Source organism: Bombus fervidus, chromosome 6 (genome assembly GCF_041682495.2).
Source record: "Bombus fervidus isolate BK054 chromosome 6, iyBomFerv1, whole genome shotgun sequence".
Lineage (NCBI taxonomy): Eukaryota > Metazoa > Arthropoda > Insecta > Hymenoptera > Apidae > Bombus > Bombus fervidus.
In genome coordinates this window covers 2,237,995-2,259,214 of record NC_091522.1, presented here as the reverse complement: position 1 = coordinate 2,259,214, position 21,220 = coordinate 2,237,995, and the positions used below count along the sequence as shown (strand labels likewise).

The window sequence follows — 21,220 nt, the reverse complement described above, 5'->3', positions numbered from 1 at the left end:
AGAGACGTTCGCCTCATTGAGGCGCCGTTTAATTGAAAAGTGAAAATCGAGCAAAAACCGAGTCGAACCAACGGGGGAAGAGACGAAATCGAGAACGTTTCGTAGAGAAAGGATTGCCGTCAGGAAGGATGGAAGATGTTTGAGGATTTTTTGGCTGATCAGGGCGCGGCGTCACTTTTACGTAACTCGCACTCGTTAAAACCGTCATACGAGGAAGCTTACAAAGCCGTCCGACCGGGTGCATTGATTTCCGGCTTAAAACTTAAGCTCCCCGGCTGGCAAAACTAATAACTGCTCGGCAAGGTCCTCTCTCCTTTTTTCTCCGGCGTTAGAGGATTTTTTAGCTAGTAATTTTTGATCCTAGATCGGACTTCGAACGGTGTCGCTTCTTTACCGCTTCATCTGGATCGATCGATCGATGGAAATTGAACGTATTAAATTATTCCCTGGGCTAATTGCCACGATCATTTTGATTAACGTTTAATTTCGCGTTCTTCGATTATTATTTTTAGCAGCTTTTCATTCCGTTTTTGTTGCATGATAATTGCCCTAAGAACGTTTCGATACAAATTTGTACCTTTATGAACATTGACAGAGAAATAAAACTTCAATAAAAATATGTCTTATGATAATTTATAAATTTCCGTGTTCTTGGTAATAAACAGCTGCAGTCTAGTCGTGATACTGATTCGGGAAATGATTTAGATATATGTATGAATCACAGTGGAGTTTAATTAAAATGTCCGAAAGCTTTTTTCAAAAAATTTCAAAACGAGAACCAAACGTAATGAATTTCAATATATCGGACCGATTGTCGGCAATCATCGGTGTAATCTTCTTTAAAAAAGAATTCTAAGGCGTTAATGGAGGCAGGTTAATTGCTGTCATACAGACGAGGGATGATCGATTTATTCAAATATTTTTGGGACCGATGCGAGATTACAATCGGCGGACAGGTATCGCGTTTTCGATTGCACGTGCGTCATCGAATTTGCATCACAATTAATATTCCATGATTCCATCAACTTTTCGTTGAAACGCGTGGATGATTAATATATCGTTCGTTCACGCACCCGTACACAACGAAGAAGTCGCTCATCATGCGTTTTACGATTCGATACATTATAAATCACACGCGATGTTTTTCCGTTTCACTGACCCCTGTGCGCGCGCACACCTACTTGATAAGGATCGTAATTACTCGGATACGACGCTTCGTCTAAAAATATATATTTTTCCACTTTCTTTCTTTTTTCTTTTTTTTTTTTCTTTCTTTTTTTTTTCGTCGATACGTACGAAATTGCTTGATCATCGTTATTATCATTTCATGCTCGTGATAAGCAATGGCTTGCATTTACGGTCGAGATACAACGGACGATCTATTAAAACGATGCTCGTTCCTCAATTCTAATTCTCAAAGAAGTTATTGAATCGAAAACATTTTACAAAACGTTTATAAATACGAAGTAATTTCGTTGAAACAGTGAGAACTGGCTAAGTAACGGCAAACTGATAACTGTGTCGTATATCGTACGAAGAGAACAATATACAAAGTTCTAATCTCGTGGCCAGTTTAATCGTATTACCCATAATTTACCGAACATCAGTTTCGCGGCATAACCATAATCGTGTCACCCGCAAATAACTCGTTTCCAAATTCATATCGTCTGATCGATAACTCGCTCTAGTCTCCGCTTCTCTTCCTCGATTACCGCTATCTGAAAAAGAAAGTAAGTTTATCATTTTGATGCAAATTGGTCACACTTTTTCCACACTGATAATTCTAGCGGTAATATCAGAAATCATATTTATGTATCTATGTAGTATATATTATATCGAGGATATAAATTTCATTACGCGTGAATCAGCACAATCTAGAAGAAAAACAACTGCTCTCTAGGATGGAATTTGATTCAAGCCGTAGCAAAAATTCCAGGAATAAAGATCAGAAAATATATGAAACGCGATACCTCGGAACAGAACGAATGAAATATTACAATTGATCGAACGTCTGCCGTTTTCCGACAAAACTTCTTGGTGTATACCACTTCTCAGGAAGGCAACCGATTTCGAAATCGACGAACGACTGGGTTTTGCGCGGCGCGATGCGAACACACAGACGCATCACGGCGAAGAAGGTGCGTGTCAAGTAGTGGCTGGTCCACCCTTGGCTGGTTTCGAGATACTCGTCGGTAAACTTCAACGTTCTTTGCCACGATTTCTCCGCGTCTATCTCCACCGGTTCCACTCTCTAGATCTCGTCCCGTACCTCAAACCCCCACCGCCTGACTTGCTTACTCTCGTTCGTTCGCTCTCTCTATTTCGAGAGGGTCTCATTTCTCTTTTAAGCCGCGTACAATGCGGCAAATGAACCGAATTTGCGAAACTCAGGGATCCAGGGAGCGGCGAATGGCCCTCCACAACAGTCTTAGTGGCCTGTCCGGGCTGATCTGCAGGCGTTAGAACTAACACCATTCAAGGCGTCACGGAAAAAAAGAGGTTGCGGGTCACAGGTACTTACGAAAAATCCCTCGAGATCCTGAAGAGTTCATTACCGGTACCTGGCTGTGCGCGGGCGTCTCTCCGCGTCGAGGGGATATCCTTGCAGAAACCTCTGAAGCGGACGCCACTGCGGACTCTTTCTCACGGTAATTCCTCCTTAAACGCGGATCCCGCTTCAGCGATCCCAGCCATTATCGTTCCGCGTTGACTTCGATCCTACAACAGAACCGTTTCGAGAACCATCGCGATACAAACAACCTTTGGATTGTTCGATGGATTTGTAAACGACCATGGTTCGTCATTCGGAAATCGGCGAAGAGCAAAGCTAATTTAAGCTAGAGACGTTTCCGTAAGGTAATTTGAGTAAATGTTTTCCGATAAATCAAGAAATTCTATTTATCGTTGGAATAGAGTAAAACTTTTACCAAAGATAATATTAATTAATTGACACGCTTAGTTACACAGTCTATTAGATGATCTATTATTACTTGTATTATGATCGCTTCTTATTAATTCGATCCTTACGATTGGTGATTCAAGATTTTGCGGCTGTTGGAAAAACTCGGTTATTGATATTAACAAATAAGTTTGTCCGAGAAGAATAATATTCACGGAAAAACGTTTAACGAAGGAATTATAGTATGCAAATGGATTTTAATCACATGGAACGATATATAAATAATAATACATAACGCAAGGTGAAAGATATATTTTTACTCATATACTTTATAAATTATTATCAACATTTCTGAGAAGCATCGTAGTAAACCTAACCCAAAACACAATAAATCTATAAATTTCCATGAAATATTACGAATTGATCGTTTTAATTATTCTGATAGTTCCACAGTTAATCGTTAATTATGGAAAGAGGGAAAAAAGGAAAGTTCGATCCGCGTCTCCTCCGCACGTCTACGAAATTTCACGCGTGGCTGAATGACGAATACAGGTTTGGCACGGAGTATCGAGGACCGACGAGAAATCGACGGGAAAGAAAAGAGGCACCGCGGTATTTTCGCCATTAGAGAGCGGCCGGGAAGCAATTCAATGGTGCGTTTACGCGGCACGAAATTGTTGGGCTAGTATTTGCGAGATTAATGAGTTTCATAACGTGCTAACGACATTCACGGTCAAAACGAAAAGTAGATTACGCGGCTGAATTGGAGGAGGGAAGGATGTGACGCGGGCTGAAAATGGCGTGGGGGTGGAGGTGGCGGCGGTGCCCCCATACCAAACGAGGGAAGGAGGGTTGGAACGCGTTACGTTTAGCCATCTGCGAGTTTTGGTGACGATGATTTTACTTGATGAGGCCGCTGCTACTATTGTCAAACCGTTCCCCTGGGTGGCACTCGGAATTTTCGAATCGTTCCGTGACGATTTAAACCACCGCCCGTACCAGCCAGCACGCGACCGTTATAATGCGGACACGGATCGAGCGTAAGCCGATCTTCGAGATATCCGTCGACCACCTTAATCCTGTAATTACCTTACGTAATAACAATCTGGACAGAGGTTAAAAACTTCTAAAATTATTCGTGTAAAGATCTAACTCGATTATTTGATTACGCACGTACGCGATTAGATTTGAAAAAGATTCTCCGTTCGTTGCCAAATAATAATGATAATATAGGAAACGTAAGGCGATTCGTGAATAAAACGCGGTGATTCGAGAAGAACGATGAAACGATTTCTATCTGTGCGCGCGATTCCATGATTTTACCATGCGTCGGGCACCGACGAGACAGCCGAAACAAAAATCGCTCGGCGTTCCCACCTCCATGCCTCGCACCCCCTTAAAAAAAAAATCAGAGTGCAGAGAATATAGAGAAAAGCACGGAACCGGTCGGAAAAACGTGTTGCGTACAGGTCAGAACCGCCTATGAACGACGACGTCAGCACGTTACTCGCGTTCTCCTTCTTCCCCCAGTACCGGTTCACGATCCTTTCGTCTCTGTCATCGGGCGGACGCACAGAGAGGACACACAGAGGCGCGCAACACGCGCGCATTTTTTTCTCTAATCTAATCTATCGACAATTTGACGGGCGAAAAACTCGCCGCCATTTTTGCAGCACCCACCGCCTCCCTTCTTCTCCTCTTCTATCACCCATCTACTCTACTACTCGCTCGCGCCCACGAGCCTGCACCCTCCAGCCACCCCCATGGTCTCTCCTACCACCCCCACATGGCGCGGCGTAAAGCTATTAAAATTCATAACCCCGGACATACGCCGAGGGGTTAAAACGCGTAGCGTTCTACGCGAACAGGGGGCGGGGGGGGATGAAGGAGGTGGAGGAGCGTAGATGTAGCAGGAGGTGGTGGTGGTGGTGGCGGCGGCAGCGGTGGAGGAGGCGCTGGTAAAAGGAGGTGGGGTGGCCAGGTGGGAGTTGGGCGGTGGGCCAAAAGGGGTGGTGGTCGGGTGGTCAGGGCTCAAAATGAAGTAACCGAATTTGCGGACTCGTGCTCCATGCCTGTAGCAAAACAAGAGACTCCGTTGCCCTGGCAAGCCGCCCGCGGCTGGATTTTGAATATGCATTGCTTCCCAGTGCAGTGTCGCATCCATATACATGGGAACACGTCTTTGTGCTCGTGTTTTATGGATATGGTGGTGTAGAGCGGAGAACCGAGCGGGATGAGAGCAAGATAGATAGAAAAGGAAGGAGAGGCAAGAAGGGAAGGAGGGAGGGAGGGAGGGTTGGTTATGTCCGGAGAACGGGCAGACAATGGGGCCCTATTGGATTATACCGACCTCTTTGGACCGGCCGGGCGGTGCAAATCTCTATTAAAAACTTCGAATTGCAGGCTCTGCTCGCTTCGTGTCTGTGTTACGTGCAACGGTCCATCCGCGACGAACGTGCCCTTACGTCGATCGTTCGTCGTCCAAAGAGATTTCGTTTGCTCTGTTAAGAGTCAAGGATATCGACGAGCCTAGCCACGGGGTTACGAAATTGCGCTAGCTATTGAATTGATTCACGTTGGTTTCACGCGATATAGTAGTTGGTACGAAGGAAGATGAATATGACGAAACATCGATGATACAACCTCTTTTCGTTTCACCGTCATTCCGTTTCCCATGAAAAGCTTTTATTTCTGAAAAACACGACATCGTTAATCTTGCTTTTCGACGTAGAAATCAGACAGTCCCTTGGTAGATAAATAATGAATAAACGACGGGGGAAAAGGTGAAATCGCAGGAATTTTTTTTAAGTAGCACGTAACATGTAGAGACTGATTCGATTTATTCGAGATAGAAATATCAGCGAATACCTATGCAAGGTATTCGGACTGTTGGAGGTGTCCAATGGAGAGCCATCAAATATTTGCCAAACGGAACGTGGATCGCGCAAAGCCGCTTGTATATACATTTTCTAATAATTGGTACAAATCCGACCACCGGTTACGTTCTACGGTTCGATGAGTGGCTAACCGTTGGCTTAATGAAATTCTATACAAATTCCCGAGCCTCTCTCACGTATACGGGACTGGAAATCATGGCGAATTAATGTTACTAATTGTAAACAGCGCGATTATGGTGGATGTGGAGAGGGAGAATGGGAGGCGTTTCATTAGAACCGTTTTAACGAGTGGGATCGGAACTACCCGCGTGTCAATAGGATTAATTTCTATACGGATAATTTCAAATAATTGGAGGCATGGACGTTTGATGTAATAATGAATATGCGGCAACGCGGAATTTTCGCGACTAATGCGTTTTAATGTCCTTGTAACTCGTTTACGGAGAAGGTTCGTTTATCTTATTCGTAATTTAATCGGTTTATCCATAGTTATTTCCGTTGTACGTTGAATTATCGTTGAAATTATCAACTAGATGATTAATCGATATCAACTAGAGGTTGATAAAGATCGAAGAATATTTTTGCACGTGTTTTATTCGCAAATTCAAAAGTAGCTACACACATAGTTTATTTTTTATCGACAGTTCTTTTATCGATGAAACTTTCACCGACAAACAGCATATTCTGTATTATCCAATGCTAGTACAATGCTACCGACAGCGGTCAAATTTTGCCGACGTTCTATCGATCTTTCGACGAACGAAACAGTTCGTTCGAGTTTCTGCTGCTATGCGTCACCACCTGGCTCTTGGTCTTTGAAAAAGAAAGGGACGAAGCTCGAGTTATTCCCTCGATGTCTGTCATTTTTACCTTTTTCCTTCTACGTTTTCTTTTGCACCATATATATATATATCTATATCTATATATCTATATAATCTGAATTAAAAGACGGCAGTCAGTTTGCTTAAAAAGATTTATCTTTAACTTATTTTTTAACCTATTTATCTTCAATTGATCTCTCGTAAAAATGTCGCATTTTTTATTCACAGCTTTAACGAGACAGATAGCAGTTGTTTCGCAAAAACTGTACACTCTGTACCAATAATCAGTTGCATCGTGCAACTGTTACAGGCATCCGCTTCTCGATGCTTGGAGGTTTCGATACCGGTGTCCGTCAGTGCACCGTTATAATTACGGAGTAGCAATCAATTAGTACACCAATCATGCGTTGATTAAGGGGTCGATTGGAATGTAATGGGACTGTAGCTGGTCAGTGATAATTAACGTTCGTGGAAACCACCCGACGCGTACTGCGTAAAATCAAATACCGAACGGCCACCCTGCGACGTAGGAAACGAAATATTCGTTGTGCGGGGATTGCCATTTCAAGTCTCATCCTCACCGTCCTTCTCGTCTATCCCTTCGAATCTCCACGTTATAAAATTGATCACTTAACTCGATACACATTCCTTTTGCCATTTACCATTTAAAGATATATCGATCAAAGAATATTTAAATATTCGTTCGTTGTAAATACCTTTAAAGTTTATTCGACTATTCGCGACCAACTATTTCTGACAATTCGATGTATTCAAATTGCGATTAAACTTAAATTTCGTAGAGATTCGTCGAGAACGGCCTCTCGAGTCTCTTTTAACGAAGCAACCGATCTCAAGGCAGTCGACCATTTATTATTCCGTTGTCCGGAAACGAATCTCGAGCAGAGGATGCGTGGATACTCGAGAAGAAACATTATATTCGCGGATGTAATCGTAGGCGGTTGAGCCGAATCGGCGCTAGGCAAGCGGAAAAAGCGCGAATCGACGTTGTTCCATCGACGGCTTTAATCCGGCACGAGTTTTATACAATTTGTCGTTCGCAAGCGGCCTGGGCCGCCGGTGTGCGTGAATATACGTAGAATCGTGGAAGATACACGTATCGGGCACGCACACAACGCCGCTCGCCGCCGCCAGTCAACTTTTAACGGGGCGCATTTTATTTTTATGCCGGACTACCTTTGAAATGCAAATCGATTGTTGGCCGAGCCCCTGCAAAAAACCGAGCAATTAGCGGCAGAAACAATCCTGGCGTATTTGCACGGGTACTCATTTCGGAACTTCTCCACCGACCCCACACCCCACCCACCACCCACCACCCACCACACCCATCTCTATCCACCCACTATACCACCACCAATTCCCTTGCCCCCTGCCCCTTTCGTTGGTGCACATTCTCCGTCACCCAACCTCTCTGGTGTGCTCGCGACCAAACCCCTGCCCAATGGCCGTGATCCGTGGCCGGAAGTCGCCCTTCGATACCGATACCCGGTTCCGCGGACTTTTTTCCAATTACCAACGGCCATCCACCTGGCGAAATTGTTTAATTAAAGCGCCGATGCGACGTTGTCTCCGCGGACTTTATTATCCTTTTATTATGCTACGTCGCAATTTATGACGTTCGACGAGCAACGAAATTGAAGAGCCAGCAGCGGTGGTGTCGACTAACAGGCTACGATACCATATGTGCACGCGTGTGCGTTATACGAATGTTGGTGTATGCGCGGCAGCGGAAAAATTACGTCGATGAGAGTTCACAGCCGCGCGCAACGACAACCTTTTAACGGATTATCATTCGGTAGTATTATAATGATAAATTCGCTGGAAATGTAGATTTTGATTGCCGTCGAATGGCGGACAAGTGGATTATATTTATAATGGTAGCGCGCCAACGAAAAATATATTTTCCGTTCGTTTGGATCCTGTCGATGCAACAACGGCGTATAGAAAAAGCGGTCTGCAAAATTTTTGCTGCAACGAAGCATGAACAAACGGATCCACCGTTTTTATTCCCTCGTCGCGATATACTCGACGAACGAGCCGCGTTTATCCACGGGATTACATCCGTTCGCGCAAATTAGAACGTTCGCGTCGATATTTATTTATTTTATTACCGCTCGATTCCCGTTTCGTTCATCCGTCAGCGGATGGAAGTTTTCGATTTTGGTGGAAACAAGATATCCTCGTTCTTCAAGCAGTTTCATCCAGTCCACTCTAAGATATTTTTTTTTTTTTTTTTATTTCGTTCGATTAAATATTGGTTCGTCAATTTGACACTACAGGTTAAACTACTTGGGCAGATTTGGTCGCTTGATTTTGAAAAAATATATTTACAGTCTTGTATTCTCGTAGTCAAGTTAGGATAGCTTCAAAATATCAAATCAATTAGTTTGATTACAGAGACTTTGAGCGTCGATTCCATAGTGTTTACGGAACAATTTATCCGTAATCGTGTATTTTGATATTAAAATCGAAAAGTTTTCAGAAGATAGGTTTCTAAAATGTAGAAATTTTGCAGAAAATCAATCCGTTCAATACAACTTCCGAGTGTCACGATTAACCTACGCTTTCGTTCGTTATTGCTTTGTACTTTGTTGTTCGATTCAGCAAAGGAGTTTTTAAATTCCAAAAGAATAAAACACAATCGATACTAGAAGAAAAGCAAAATAATAAGGAGGACGATAGGAAACGGCACGTGTAACGTTCGTAGACGGCGTGGTAGCTGAGAGTCATCCTCGTTTAAATTGAAACCTGATAAAGCTGCCTCTTCTCCGTCGCGCCGTTTGCGAAACTCGTCTGAACTTTCTCGCGCACAGTTCTGCATGGGAAATTTCCGCGAAAACTCAGCCCGCAATACGGTTCCTTCAGACGCAGATTCGCGCGCCACTACCTTTTTAATCCGCCATGCGAGGAAAATTTATTTTCAGTCTCTGGCGACGGAGCGGGAAGAGAAGGCACAACATGGAACGAACGGACACGACGACGATGTACATGTTAGGTTGTGTTCAGCCGCAGGTGGTGGCGAAGCTAGAAGCAGCAGGAAAATCAAAGGTGAGCGAGAGAATGACCAATTAGCGTGGCCAGCAGCGGCAGCAACAACGTCGGGTATTACATTAATCAGGGTGAAAAAACGAAATTTTCCCTGAGCGTATTTTCGCGTTAAGGGGGTAACCGCGACTTTCATTTAAGTTACCTAGTGGTAGCCAAACTACCCCGTAACTCATTCTCCCCACTTCAGCCGCTCGTTCGCCCCTTCCAACCTCTGTTCTTTCTCCTTCCTGCGCTGTCTTCGTTTCGCTAAATAACGACGAGAAGGGAAAACGGAGGAAAAGCGGAGACACAGAGAAAGACAGCGGAGAACCGTGGAAGGGGTAGCTGGCTCGTTCACTTTGTTCATCCCCTCCTTTTGTCGTTTTATTCTTTCCGCTTTTGTTCTTCTTTTTGTTTCTCTGGCGTCTCTGTCGCTCTCTTTTTGGTCGGTGCCACGAGCGAGGTAGGCTACCGCCGCGTAGAAGGACGAGCTGGGGGAGGGGAGGGCGGCGAAAAGGAAAGGCAAGGTTATTTTAATGAGAATCCAACCCGTTTGCGGCGCCATCTCGTGTCCTCTGCCACGTCTAATGAACGCCCGTGCAAATATTATTTCGGCTTATGTACTTGCCAACTTAGAATGACTTTGGCTCTAATTAATAACGCTAAATGGTCGCGGCCCCGAAACGACGAACTGAAACCTTCCTCACCTCTCCGTCTGTGTTTCTTAGCTGCTGCTCCGCTTCTTTCTTCTTGTCTGCCTGACAAATGCCGCGGATGGCGGGAGAGAGAGAGAGCGGTGGGGGGCGGGGATGTTTATCGAAGATACCGAAGTTTAGAATTCATTTCTCACGTTTTAGAGATCGAAAATCCGTCTCTACGCTTTCCCAATATTATCTTTATTATCAAACATTAGACATATATCTTAAATCTCGTTCATTCTGCTTCGATTATAATCTCGGTGATAATTCTACCTGAATTATAATTTGTTTCAGTCGCTGGCAAAGAATCGTAAGAAACAACGTTTTAGAAAATTGATCAACGTCGTATAATAATCTGAGAATCAGATGTGCAAGCTCCGAGATAAACTCAGGACCATGTGAAATGGTAGTCCAACATTCTCGACGGTTTGGTATCCATTTCCATCGTAGCCACCGAATTGTCTTCGGGACTGTTTGAGCATTCCGCCCCGTTGGTTTGGTGTTTCATTGATCTGCTTGGCCCTAAACTGGTCTTATTCGAGTCCCTTGTCGGTTCTTTACTTTGTCGAGGCAATAAGGTTAGGCAGGCTAGGCATCGAGCAATATTAGACAGACGAGGACGGTTCGCCCAGAATCTAGGTCCTCCTCGCCAGCTCGCTCTTTCAACTGACTCACCTAACCCCTCCAACCCATCCCCTTACCTGTACCTAAACAAATTTAATAAAGCCACGATTTCCGTGCCAATTTCAGCCCTTAAAAGATTGCCGTAGAGACTGCCGTCTCCAATCTCCACGATGTCTCTTAACACGATATATGCGTATTACCGACCGATGACCTCAAAGATAAATCAATTACCACGCAGGTTTCTTGGTTACGATGCAATCAAAAAACAAATAATTCTTCATGAACTTCTGGCAAAATTTCTGTTTTTAAACGGGACTCTAATTCTAGTGTAATTATTACCTGTTAACTTGTTCTACTTACATAAACAATTATTCATGATTCACGACGTTGAAACATTTTTCAGCCTATCGTCTATTTGCATAATTGAAGTATAATTCAATGTTATTAGCGAAATACTCAAGTCACTAGCTATAATTTAAATATTAGTAGTGATTAATCATATAAAAACGACAAGTTACATAATAAACAAATCAAATTTTAGAAGGAATTTTATAAATTTCAGAAAATTTATCTTGTCGTTAATATCTATATCATTTACATTGTTCACGAATATCGTTTAGTTGAAAATAACTGTGCAACAATGATCAAATTCTACGAAAGGAATTTACGACATTAATTTTAATTCATATTAACTGTTACATTTTTTAAACAATTACTCAATGTAGTCGAGCAAGTTAAGAAAATAACGTATCGTAATCATAATTGTTATTTGCTTGTCCATTGTCTCAGCCTGAAAAACAGAAGGAACTGAAAATACTATTTTCCCCTATCTTGTCTTTTCAATCCAAAGTCCCTGTTTGCACTTTCTCTCTCTCTCTCTCTCTCTCTCTCTCTCTCTCTCTCAATTCATTCCTTAATTTTTCACATCCCCTAATTTTCCATCCGCGTGATACACATACACTTTGAAACTTCCATCGAAAGATCCCGAAAAGAGATTCAAGATCACGCGGATGTACGCGATTTCACGGGGTTTCTTCCGTACAACTATATCACTGTCGGTAGCTCACTTCTCGGCCCCGAGAGTATTATTAGTCTTTGGAGTTAGGGAGTACGCATGGACTCGAATCTCCAGGCTCGCTCGCATGGTTAACTTCTGCAAACAGGAATTACCATTTTATTGGGCGAGTTCTGCCACCCTCTTACCGCCGTCCCCTTCCCAGCCGCCCTCTCTCTTTTACTCTTTCTCTCTCTCTCTTTCTCCCTCCCTCTCTCTCTCTCTCTCTCTCTTTCTCTCGCTGCTGCCGCACTTCACAGCGACCCCTAACGCGACGATTGGAATACCTAATCGTTCAGGGACCATTCAGCACCATTGTTTCAGCGAGCCGGCGTTGTTGGTGCTGTTAACGTCGAATCCTTTCACGCCCCGTCACCGCGCCCGCCCTCGCTTTTTTTCCCCAGTCACCCTCGAAAAAGGTAACCAGCCAGAGCCGCGTCTCACCACCTCGCGCCTGCCGCTGATTTATGCAGTTTTTCAGATTTCCCCGCTTTCACTTTTTTGTTTTCTATTATATTTTTCGCTCTTTTTGCTTTTGTAGAAGCGGGTTGATCCTTTGTAGCCCCTGTGCACGATAGATGAGTTACGGGGTGGTAGACGCGTTTTTCGATTATGATTCTACCTCGCTGGTGGTTTGAGAATACTGTCGAGATCACGTTTTCGATTTTTAGGTGGCCAGAGTGGACTTGGTTTCGTTACTTTATTAATTGGAGACGTCAAATAGCAATTTACCGCTGTTTTTCAGGGATTTATGTTGGAATTTTTCTTCTTTGTTAAATTTTCGATAATTTGATTTCCCTATAAATGTGTGGTTTCTGTTGGATAAAAAAAAAAAAAAAAAAAAGAAACAACGAAACGAAACGAAAAAAGCGAAACGAAATGTTATTTTTCTATATGCATTTAACTGTCAACGCGCATTACCCGACTATACTAATCGAAACATTCGTACAGTGATTTTTAATAATTCTCTCGATTATATACGTTTTTATACTCTTTCACCAAAACGTTTCAGCTGCTGGAATTCACCAGGGCGGTTCTTCGATTTCAATTAAGTCGAAAGTAAGACGAACAACGAGGCGCACGGCGCCAACTTGTCCCGGCATTCTCCGCGAAATTAATTAAGCCTTAATTGAAATCGTTCTTTGAAATGCTAATTCTTTAACAAATACGCGCGGCCGCGCGCGGAACAATTAAAAATCCGTGGCTCCTCTTTCCTCCCTTTCCCCTCCTCTCTGAAAATCGTCCCGCCTTTTTTCTTTGTGCGTTATTAACGCGTGTCCATCGAACGAAACGATCGATCAGAGGGACGAGTCCCTTAGAGGAGGCGCAGAAAAAGGAGAACGGGACGAAACCGGCCGATCGATGCGCTCGAAAAAAAGCAGCCGATACAGACAGAAGGGAAAAAGGACATTTCATCAAGGGTTCTCGCAAAAACGTGCAATTTCATCGTGACCCAAGCGAATTTCCTCGATGCTCCGTGGTTTTCCGCTCTCGTGCAGCCAATGGGGAGGAAACGTCTGTTCAAACAAACGTGTGGTATGATTAAATATGTACATCAAATTTTATTTCATCACGAGCAGGTATATATACAAATAGACATTCGGGGGTGGGTAACTGTCTACGTTCTCTCTTCACCCTCTACTTAGTTTTCTGACGCCGCTTCGTGGAAGCTGACTGGCAGACGAATCATCGTTGCGTGAACACTTCGTATTGGAATCAAGTAGTTCGATGGATAAAACGATATTATATTTATATATCTCGTTAAAATAAAAGAAATAGCGAAGGAGTTATAGAAGTTGTAATATTTAAAAGACAACTATTTCTGTATCTACACAAATTCATTTTCTATATATTAACGTAAGATTCGTACTAAAGCCACTTTCACGTTTCTTTTTCCGATCAAGCCCTTTGATTCCAACGTGGATCTAGCCAGTCCCCTTCCAAGATGATCGTATCTGCATACCGTAATCGTTTATTACGTAACTATATGCACAATTCTTCGTCTTAACGTATTAATACTGCAGAATATTGTTTATGTCAAAATGCGTCTCCTCACTGCGGATCTTCTCGAATCTCTATGCTACAAGAAATATCGATCTAGTCTGTGAGGGTTCGCCGCAATAACCCGATCTGTTTCGATCGACCGACTCGCTAACAAATTTTGGAAGAATCTCGCCTCGTTAAAAACAAGACGCTCCACGCTTTACGTTCATTCGATAATCAATCGAATGATCGTTCACGCGACCTATTTACGTTAGTTATTCTTCGCTCAATTTCTCATGGTCTCTCATCTACGTTTCCAACGAGTGGCAAGTGTCGTTCATAAAATAGCAAATATTTTTTAGCCTTGTCAACGCTGGTTTCGCGCTCGTTCTATCCGAGGTACATGATTATCAAACAATTATGCTAATCGCGTTTTCGATACAAGACCAATGTACACCAGAAAACGATCGTTTCGACTGGCACCGGCCACTGACCCTTCGCGGTTTCTACCGATTCATTTCGTCCACATAGCCATTTTGCATATTCGAACGCCCACTGAATCAACTCGAGCAACTCTCACTCCACTCACGTGATTCGTCTTGTTCTAATAATATTCCGTGATCCCGAGAAACGTACTTCGAACGCCTGATTCGAAGGAACATTTTCGGTTTTCGCGACACCATGATTAAGATCGAGATGGAAATTGAAAGGATTTCAAGTACTGGACATTTTTTAAATTAACTGGTTTCCACCGGGTTGATTTTCAACTTTTGATTCGTAGCTCCCGGTGATTGTTACTTTGAGACTGCGATGCTTGAAGTTATCGCAGTGGTTCGCAAACCAGATATAACTTTCCGACCGAAATTTTTCTCAACGATTAAATTTAGAACACGAGCGTAATAAATGTAAATTTCGGAATCGTGTTCTAAATTTCGGGAGCATTTAATTTCCAGTCGAAGGTACCGTCTACGTTCTTATCGTAACTCGTGGCTTCAATGCCGAATTTTTACGTCACGAATCTATACATATTTGTCGTTTGAACGTCCCAGATCGTCAATCGCAAGTCAGAACGCGCGCAAAATAAAACTTTTGTCCACACGGTTCGATTCGTACAACGTTTCTCGCGATCTTTAACCTCATTTAAAATTATACTTAATATATTACTTACTGAGCTCGTATCGTTCAGGAAGTTAAGGGGGGGGGGGATCCTTCGTGGCTCTAACTGAAACGAATCGTCTTTGCATCTTACAGCTATTCTTCATCCGCGACGCACTACGAAAAGTCTCTGAACCTCTTACTTTTCTCGTTTATTGCACTATAATCCTGAACTAGTTCATACACGGTACCAAAAAACCGACCATCCAATGGAACGGGACATTCGAGCTCGATACTTTTCGATAATCAAACTTCTCTTCTTCCTGCTTTTTATCTGTCATCGTCGACGGGACTCGAACGAACGGCTCCATCGTCCCGTATCAAAGAACGATATAACAAATTTGATTTATCAATCAGCTAGGGTAATAACTTGGCCCAACGAGAGAAAGACTAGCCTTCCCCTCCTCTCGTTCTCGATTACCACTGAAAATTAGTACTCGAACGCGTTAATCGTCCCTTTCTCTCGGCGAACGTTATCCGCTCTTGTACTCTTCGGCGTATTCGATAACCGATAAAACGGCTTCGACGTCGGAATAAAAACGACCAGTTCACGAAGTCGTTCACCGACCGTAGAAAGAGGGACGAGAGGAACGTATTTGTCGATCCGTCTGCCTGTTACCGGACAGTTTCTTCGTTCTGGAAGGGTCCAGTCGTAGAGAAAGCGGTAGTTTCGCTTCTCGTCACGCCCGCGGTGTTAGAAGCGTGGCCACGGCCAGCCTGTACTTGGATTCATACTGCCTTCCTGGGTCGTACGTTAAACTTCAGACCATTTGCAATCCTTTGGTAATGCTCTCGACGTGCTCCTTGGCTCGCATTCTTAGAGCCTGGATGCTCGTTGTGCGCGGATCGTGCCCTGGAGGACTCGGTGGCGCTGCTGCAACGTGTCCTCCGCTTCCTATGCTCGTCATTCCTCCGCTTAGGGTACCTGTCAACCGAGAAAATGATTTTTTTTTCATATCTGCCATTCGATCAATATCATTGTAAATTATAATAAATACTATCAGCAGTAAAATCGGGTTCATATTTTCGTTTCAAACGAAGACGGATTTATAGAACTTTATGCGATGATAAGTATAGAGCGCACGAATTCTTGCATCACAGACGGAAATTTTAGTGTCGAGGTTGAGATCTTGAATGGATTTTGATAATACATAATTCGATAATCAACGGTTTCAAGTTACAGAATGTCGTTGCTTAGAATTTAGGACTTTAAACTTTGGAATTTCTCAAAAACTGTGCAGCAATGTTTAGTAGGTTCCGAAGTAATAATTTTACCTGGGACTGCGCTTCCAACGGCTCCAACGTTTGGTGGTGACGGCAGTCGTCTCGGAGACGTTAGATAACTGGGATATCCTGTGTGAGGTGCAGCCAGAAAGCCAGGAAGAGCGCTTAATAGACCTGGAGGAGTGAGCCAGGGATCTCCTGGTAGACCCAAAGCCGGGCCAGCTACGTTTCTGCAACGAAAACGATATATTTCAATCGATACGTTTATTCGCGAATTTACATATATACATTAACCCAGATATGCTTGTCATGCTTCCAGAAAGTTAAATACGTACAAAATATATTTCCTATCTGTTTCATTATTTTTGCAGTATAGCATAAACAACAGCGCTATCAGAATTCAATCGATAATACATTCGATTTAAATTTCGAGCAAAGAGAAATGTTATTTTGAAAAACTGTAAAAAGAAAAAAAAAGAATCGAAGAATATTTAGATTAATTATTATTTTATATATACATAATTATACGTATACATATATTACTATACATATAATATCTAAATTAATACTATAACAAATTATATACGATCATTGAAACGTTACCTCATATTAGCTGGATGATGGTATTCGCTGAGGCCGAGTCTCGCGGCTTCCATTTTCTCCTGTCTACGCCATTTTGCTCGCCTATTCTGAAACCACACCTGAAACATAAAAACACACGACCATTTATCATATATGTACAACACGCTAAATGCAGCTTTGCCTTCGTATTTCACTAGAAGTCGATTACGAAAACGTTCGGTTTCGTGGCAATACAGCGAAGCGAGGTTACATTCGCCATTCGTGTAACTTTCGACGGAAAGTCATGCATTGGAATTTGTAGGATTTTGCCGTCGGAAACAGAGAGCAGCTACATGAAAAGCAGCAAGTTCATGGTGAAGTTAGTAGTTCGAAAAATTCTTCTTGCAAGAATCGAACGTTAGGAGCTTTACGAAGAGCTTGGAGAGGAAAAGACAAGCCGCGAGCAAGAGTAGCCAGAAAATGGAGTTCCTTTGGCGATTCACGATACCGTGCAGGCGAGAAAAGTGGCTGGCAAAGCTCTCTTATCCTCTTTCTCCGATTCCTATTCTTACAGAACTCTCTTTCTCGCTCTTACCTTCTCACCCTAATCTTCTGTCTTTCTTAGTCTCATTCATCCACCCTATCCGTGGCATTCGTTTCTTCGAGTTGGCTGTCTCGCTCGCTCGGAAATGGGAAAGGAGGGTTGCGGAGAAATGTCTCTGGGCGGGGCGGTCCACCCCTGGAGGCAGCACGGGCCAAGAAAAGGAGGTAAGAAGAGAGCTCGTAGGGTGAGAAGAATCCGCGCGGAGACCACCCTTCTTCGACATCAAGAGAGTAACGAGGGTAACTGTGCGGGGCGAAATCGAAAGTGAGCGACGTGACGGCGCTCTCACCGATCCCAAGGTGGACCGAAAGAAGGGCAGGAGAGAAGAAACGCGGCGCCCGTGACACCCGAGGAGGGAACGAAGAGGACGGTCGGCCATGTTGATTTCTTTATTGTAACATGGCTGCTGTTGGCAGCCCGCTAAAGTCTATCGCGATAAGTATCGGCTGCTGGCTTCTCGCCTTATGAATTATTCAGTGCCGCAGAGACACGCCGATATCCCCTATTCCGTTTTGATCCGTGACGAATGTACGAGAGCGAGGGAGAAAGTAAATTTCAAGAGGGAGACGAAGAGGAGGAGAGAGGGAAACGTCGATGTGAACGATCGGCATGGACATCCTTTTTTGCCTCTACTCTGTGAAATCGCATCGTCACGTTTGCGTACATTGCCAATCGTGCTTCGTGCTCGTTGAGTACGAACAAATAATTGGCTCCATAAGCATCTAGATACAAGATCCAAGGACTAAAGCAAACGCTTTGGTGTAACGCTTGTAGCTTTTTTTCGAAATCTAGGCAGAAACGTGGATAAATTTGTTTTGGAATTCGAGAGACGCGAGAAACGTCGTGTATCCGAAACCGTGTTCCTCTCGAACAACGCTTATTGAGTTTCATTTTCGAGAAATTCCGATCGTTTACACAACCGTCGGCTTCCATCGGCGCGTTTGGATACAACGAATAAACCAATCGAATTCGCGCGGGAATCTGCAGGTCCTGAAATCGGATTTCCCAGCAAGACTTCCGTCGCAACGAATATCCTGCTCGTCTCCGGTGGGCCATGAGGAAACGCGCGTGCGTCTCCGCACAAACTATATCCTATCTCGTCGTCGTCGTCGTCGTCGTCGTCGTCATCGTCGTCGTCGTCGTCGTCGTCGTCGTTCCACGTCGACCTAGACGACACCGTACCATTTCTCTCTATCTCGTTTTATTGTGTAATCCACTTCATAATTTCCCGTTTAACTCCCTGAATTCTCTCGTCATCTGCCTACCATCTTTTCTCTCTCTTTCTCAATCTACTTCACTCCTTCCACATACCGTTTCGTTGCAACGAGGAGAAGTGTCGCGTTCGAATAATAAATAACGAATAAATTGAATGTCCCGTCGTCGACGTTGTCGTCGTAGCAGACGATCGTGACGAAAGAGAAACGGCTAAAAATACGGAAGGAACGAGAGCATCCGTGTTAACGGGATAACTCTGGTAAAGCAGCAATGTTAAAGGGGCGGAGGGGAACGGATATCGAGGCATTCCCGGGCTCATCAGGGCGATATTCCACTCTCGAGGACGAGAAGCAATTTTCTTTCCTGGCTCCGTAGATGAGGAAACGCCATGGACAAGATGCCACGTCGAAATGATGGGAAAATAAGCGAATTTCCCTTCGTATCTCTTATATATCCACTTCTTCCCGTCTTTCATCCTTCCACCGTCTTGTTTTCTCTCTTTGTTTCGCTATATATCCATCTTTCTCTCGATCTCCACCCCCTCGAACAACGACGCCCGTCGTGTATATAAGAATCGTACCCTCCTTCTCCCTTCTCTTCTCTGCAGAAGGAAGGTGAGTTGCTCGTTGGTGGCCGGAATGCTTCGTCTGTCCTCTCTTACTGTGTTTCTCTATCGTTCTCGTTCCTCTCTCGCGGAAATATAAAGAACAGGGCTAACGCGGCTTAACCATTTTAGGTCGTAAATTTATTAGAGTAGGTACTTCCATCTTCTCCATCTCCGACCCATCATTCTCCGCCCACCTTCTACGTTTCGCTCCTCATCCTTCGGCTTTCTTCTTTCTCGGCCAGTCAGCCGAGCCATCCATCCATCCATCCATCCATCCATCCATCCACCCACCCACCACCTTCTCGATGCAGCGCGACGCTCCTCGGCAATGATATTGCCAAGGTAAACTCGCTTAGACGATTTAAATGCAAGAAAATTGGAATAAAATGGAAGTAATTTCGAGATTAAAATTGCACGTTGCGTTTGCCTGCGTGAACGCGGTCTGCCCGCGGGCTGCTCTTCCTACAGCTTCGACGACAAGGGATTCTGCAAGGAGAAAGCTGCTTTTTCGGGTTTGGTAGCTGTCGATAATTTAAAATTTTTTCGATCACCTGTTCCATGCGTAGCATCTAGAATTTTAAACACTTTATTGACAACGAACTTTTACTGTGAATACTGACCTATTTTTGGGAGCAGTTTTATAAGATGGAAAAAGATATCGATCGCTTCTTTTTTTAATTACTTTAAAAAACTCGATGCACGCGCAATATTTACATATCGCAGCGTACACGTTGTAATACTTAGTAGGTTATACTTAGTAAGTTGTTTCGTTGATAAAGACATCAACCGAGGTATTAATCGAAACATTAAATAAAAAAGAATATATACATAGCTTTTAACTATAAAAAATTACAATATTCCGCACTATCAAGAACCGAGCGTCGTAACGATAAAAAAGAAACGATGGAACAACACGCACACATAGCTGAGATGTAATACGCTACGATGGCTGCAGAGAGGTAACGGTTGCACGATTTTCGTTAACGATTTTCCCTTCCATTTCGCGCGCTGGTTACGCTCGAAACGCGGCCGAAATCACGTTCACGCCAAGCCCCGTTACTTTCGACAGAAAACCACTTTGCTAGGTTGGCGCGCTTTGCAGTTGGACCCGGAAAATCTCGGTGCCCGGTTTCGGGGAGAAAAGAAGCTAACAGAGTGGTCGTTTACAGGGAAATATCGACGTTAACGTCATTCAGGCGGCCGCGTAACAGCTTTCGTCGATCACTATCGCTATACGGTGACGAGACAAGCTCGTCGAGAGCCGCGTATCGCGGCAAAAATCACTTTTCCATCCGGTTGTTGCCATTTCTTTCATCCCCCCTTCCTTATCCTAGCTATTCCCAATCATCCCGCCAAGTTCGAGAGCGCATCGTTCCGGGACGATGATCGCTTTATCCTCGCCGACGACCCACGAATTCGGATTAGCGCCGGTAAAAAGGTATTCGAGAGCCGCTCACGCCACGTCGAACTCATTGTCGTTCGTGCTGGTATTAACAGATTTCACCTATTGTTCGACTACTATGGTGGCCTTAAGTTTGCCGAAGGAGTTGCGAACTCTAAGAGGTGTCAGCGTGTGTTTCACGCGTCTGCGGTTTCGCGTTTGCTCTTTAGGTTTCAACTTTCTACTATTTTCTGTCTCACCTTCTACATAGTTCTCTACAGGAAGCTCGCGAAAGTTCAATTAATCGATCCCGCTTTTTGGAAATTTTTCAACTTTAACACATATTTGGATCTAGGATCCAACGTTCAAGGTATTCAATTTTTTTGTGAACGAATGACTTATATAACTTTATTTAGCGCAAGATGCATGATAGTAACGTCATCGCTTTTCAC

The 21,220-nt window shown here is 43.7% G+C and overlaps 1 protein-coding gene across 1 annotated transcript in view; it reads right to left on the bottom strand.

The window, feature by feature from the left end:
* Positions 1–13,470: 13,470 nt before the first annotated feature.
* LOC139988040 (retinal homeobox protein Rx1) overlaps positions 13,471–21,220 on the bottom strand; it is a 44,513-nt gene continuing 36,763 nt past the window's right edge. The window contains exons 3-5 of the mRNA XM_072004960.1: positions 17,004–17,101; positions 16,452–16,630; positions 13,471–16,101 (exon numbers count right to left, since the gene is read on the bottom strand). Coding sequence (XP_071861061.1) covers positions 15,938–16,101; positions 16,452–16,630; positions 17,004–17,101 — 441 coding nt within the window. The 3' untranslated portion in view covers positions 13,471–15,937. The remainder of the gene's footprint in view (positions 16,102–16,451; positions 16,631–17,003; positions 17,102–21,220) is intronic.